The sequence below is a fragment of the Sardina pilchardus genome, chromosome 2, assembly GCF_963854185.1.
Source record: "Sardina pilchardus chromosome 2, fSarPil1.1, whole genome shotgun sequence".
Lineage (NCBI taxonomy): Eukaryota > Metazoa > Chordata > Actinopteri > Clupeiformes > Clupeidae > Sardina > Sardina pilchardus.
In genome coordinates this window covers 19,513,039-19,517,351 of record NC_084995.1, presented here as the reverse complement: position 1 = coordinate 19,517,351, position 4,313 = coordinate 19,513,039, and the positions used below count along the sequence as shown (strand labels likewise).

The 4,313-nt window shown below is 41.1% G+C and overlaps 1 protein-coding gene across 1 annotated transcript in view; it reads left to right on the top strand.

Annotated features, from left to right (window-relative positions):
• Positions 1-2,527: 2,527 nt before the first annotated feature.
• galntl6 (polypeptide N-acetylgalactosaminyltransferase like 6) overlaps positions 2,528-4,313 on the top strand; it is a 207,447-nt gene continuing 205,661 nt past the window's right edge. Inside the window, exons 1-2 of the mRNA XM_062520732.1 lie at positions 2,528-2,683; positions 3,020-3,292. Coding sequence (XP_062376716.1) covers positions 3,158-3,292 — 135 coding nt within the window. The 5' untranslated portion in view covers positions 2,528-2,683; positions 3,020-3,157. The remainder of the gene's footprint in view (positions 2,684-3,019; positions 3,293-4,313) is intronic.

Below are 4,313 nucleotides of genomic sequence, written 5' to 3'. Positions count from 1 at the left end.
TCTGCTTTTTCAATTGACAGGACACCCTTGAGTGATCAAAAATGTATTGCCTATTCTCACCTTGAACATGTAATATATTACTTCCCCTCTAACCCTACCTGTAGTGATGAACTGAATGAGGAATTACAGTAGACTGGACACTCTCTCCAGTCCCTTTCAAATATCTTTTGGAGAGGCAAATCTTGGCTAATCTTTCCGATAACGAAGAGTGGACTTTATTTCCTTTAAACAAAGTATCTGTATGTTATGTCTGTGTGCCAAAGATGTCAGTGCGGGACGGTGAGGAACGCACACAAGGTGGTTCAGAACGTCAGTGAGGGATGGTGAGGAACATATGCAAGGTGGTTTAGAACGTCAGTGCACGACGGTGAGGAACGCACACAAGGTGGTTCAGAACGTCAGTGAGGGATGGTGAGGAACATACGCGAGGTGGTTCAGAACGTCAGTGCACGACGGTGAGGAACGCGCGCGAGGTGGTTCAGAACCACGGGTGGACTGAAGGCACTCAATCTTTCATTTCAAATCTTGTTTGGATCTATAAAACAGCAATATGGCGCCACCTTGTCCAACAAATGATCAGGCTCAGTCTTAAGTAAAGGAGCATCTTTTGTTATTGAATGCAGGCCTCTGGGACTTAATGGGTTTTCAGATGAGTAGTTCAACCACCCTAACTCCATACAAAGACATCCATGTCACAGTAATTCTTAAGTTCTAGTTAACTCTTCTGGAACACTCTGATTGACAATAAACCAGTATTTGATATTTGCTTTCCATTTATGTGTGTAGCTAAATCACTGAGCAGATGGTAAGTATTTACATTATTCATATTTCCATATTGATTTCCAGACACTGTTTATTGTACCTTTTCACACAGCAATCATGTAACCATGAATGGTAAGCAATTGAATGGCGCAATATGTACAGTGTGTTATGCAGTGGGAAGCATGTGTCGCTGTCTATGGTGCTGAATTGGTGTAAAGGCTCTAAACACCGTGCTGCTATCCATGGTGCTGATTTGACTGCGTTGGTTACACGGTCACAGCCGATTTTCATAGGGCACTCTAAAGCAGTGATGTTGAATAAGTGCTGTTCCTCTATTCAATAGAGAGGCCTAAACAATATGAGTCGACCTAGAAACAGTCGTTCACTGTTGTAGATTCTAATTCAGCTATTCTAATACATTTGGAGCCTTGGCACATATATCCAGTATATGCAGGCAAAACTGGCCATGTGATCTTCTTGTATCCATAAGATCCATGCGACTGTACTGTAAGTACTGATCTCATCTCAACATAGCAGACCAATAGTCCATTTACAGACAGGTTTCATAAAGCCTTTATGCATGTTTTGCCGTATTCTGTCTTTTGGAATGGTTGAAACTTAGAGAGGTCAAGTTGTTTCGTTTTATTCTTAACTGGTTTATGGCAAAGCTGTCATTTCAGAAAACGTTTAGAGATTTGTTGTGATTTTCCCCTATCGATTCAATAGAAAAGAATGCCTCTTTGTATTTCAGATATGGATTTAAAACAGGGTCACCGCCTTGAATGAGCTAAAGGGGAGGGGTCGCGCGCGCATCTGTTTTCATTCTGTTTTCCTTTACTCTTGTTTAATTTATTGTTTACAATAGAACAGAATAGAAACTTCGGTCTGTTAATGGAGCACCCTCTATTGGCGACGACGAAAAAGAAAAACGGTAAACATTTCAGATCTAAAGATACCACTTTGTACAAGAATTATCCATTCTGTACATTTAGAAAGTTTACCAAAAGACCACAGCTGGACTGCGACACATAGGCCTACATGAGTTGTAGGCTACTCTTTGCATATTGCGCACTGATAGGCTTCAGCGCCGGTCTAAACAATAATTTCCCACTAAACAAAAATCAAAACATAGAAAAAAGCAACGCAGCGTATCATCATCATGTTTTAGGTTAAGTTTTATGGTAAAGAAGTTTATGCAATTGAGCTGACGTCGGGGCATATGAATCACTAATCAATTCATGGAAAGTTATGTTTTACTTCCACTTCCCCATCTTTCATCCTAACCTTTGTACCTCATAGAAAATATCCGAGTTGATTGTGATCGTTTCTGAAGCAAACAGGAAGAAGAAGCTTGAAAGAAGAAGACAAAACATCCAGGATTTAGAGCTCAGCCTGTTACCCATTAGCATAGTCTTACGTCGCTCGGTCTCTGGAATGATTCACGGAAATGTTGACTGTCTTTTGATGATTTTGGAATATTAGCTAACTGCGGTGACACGTCGTGGATGTCTTAAGACGGACTAAATATATTGTGGTTTTTTTTTTCCCTTATTGCGCAGTGCGCGTGGTCCATAAGCGCAAGATCTGAGCCCCGTGGAAGTGTGATAGAGATTCAAGAAAGCCGGAGACAGGGAGAGGGAGAGGGAGAGAGAGAAAGAGAGAGAGTTCTATATCCCCTATGAGGGAGCCATGCAGTTCGCCAAGGTTTTCTCTCAGTCGTTTTTGAGGAGCGCGAGATCAAGACGAATTCCCACACGCACGCGTTGCTGGAGATAAAGCCGTTAGTGCTAGAGGTTCTGTTTTAGTATGGCTCCCTAAAATGTTTGTATTTCAGTCGGAAATGGAAGTCGGACTTCAAGCACGCTAGATGTTCCAGAACAGATTAATCTCTGTTGTTTCGACATGAAAATACGCCTCAACAGTGAGTATCTCATCATATTTACATCCAATTTCATTGGTTGAATACGTTAGTAGCCAATTCACGGGTGTTTCGGCTGTATGCCATGCCATGTGGATGTTTTCGCGCTGCCACAGATTAGCATACTGTAAATTACCATCGTCCTAAAAAGAATTCGGCTAGAGAGTAGTGCTCGTCGTCCGTATGAAGCATGCAATATCTGTCGTGTTTGGTTTGTCGGCGTGTCAGTTAGTGTGCGCGTTTGCCTGAATATTGAGGTTAACTGCTGCCAACTCTTCAGGTGTGTAACATACATTCAACAGTGCGATAACGCGGCTTCTTCTTTTGTTCTTCTTTTAGGTTAAAGTTTACCTGCCGTTACAGAGGGAGGTAGAGTAACGTCGTTCGCCCCCTGTGTCATCTTTACCTCTACAGTCTTGTCACACACGGACTCCACAGTAGCCTGTATAACATCTGTGTCAGAGGTGATCCCACAAAATGAAGAGACGACAGAAGCGTGTCTTGCAAATGGCTTTCCTTTTTATGGTGGCACTTATATTTTTGCCAAACGTTGGCTTGTGGTCACTGTACAGGGAGAAACACCTGATGAAGTCACACGAAGCAGGAGAGCAGGTAGGCTGTCCACATTCACTTTATTTGTTTACTCTAACACTCTACAATCTTCTAGGAAGACTGCACATGATATTTGTCTGACACGTATGAAAATATGTCAAGTCTTACTGATAAGACAGGATAAGACACGAACTTAATGGACGGAGTAGAAACAGTCAGTTTTCGAGGATCTGTGCAAATAGGGCGCGTGCTCAGTGTTAAAGCGACAATCGATAGTAAATCGAACATGTAATTTGGATAATTCTGGGCTCTTACTGTATACTACTGTAAGACTGCAATGAAGCGGTCAACTAATGAAAAATGCTTGTTCACTCGTGCTCATATGTGAGAAACACTTATTACTTTTGCACCAGTTTCGTATCAGTAGGCCACACTTATGACTTGGACGTCACATAATCGTCTCAGATATGTTGTGCTGTACAAACTACAGTGCTCAATTGCATACAAGGTATAATGTACTTACTGTAACTGACATAATAGCAGTCCTTTTTTCTTTTCCCTATCAGACACTTACTGTTATTATGATTCATACATATGTATTTGATGGAGTAATCTGTTGTTCATTTCGGATTGTCCACCAGTTTTCTATTCGAGTTTATATGGTTGATGGACTCAGGCTTTCAAGCCCTGAAAGAGGAGCTTAGGTGCAATAAACAGTTTTTAGCAATGTTAAAATATTGTGAGATGAACTTGAAACCTTGACAACAAAACCTTTGTTTCCCTATAAGGAAATAGCACAAAATCTTTGTTTTTTAAGTAGACCATATACCATGAGATCATAGCAATATTGAATTCAAGAGATGGAAATGCATTATATCAGGGTTCAAACTCTTTACATTTTAAGCAGAATCACAATGTGTGGGATGTCCATGCATGCATTGCTTGTGTGGAACCTAAGAGTGAATCTTTGTCTGTGTTCTCAGCGCGGTAGCTCAGCTGTGCTGAGTTCAGGCTTTACTCTTGTGGGTTTATGTAAACGAGTTTTTGCACAGTATTAGTGATAATTTGCAATGACAATTGC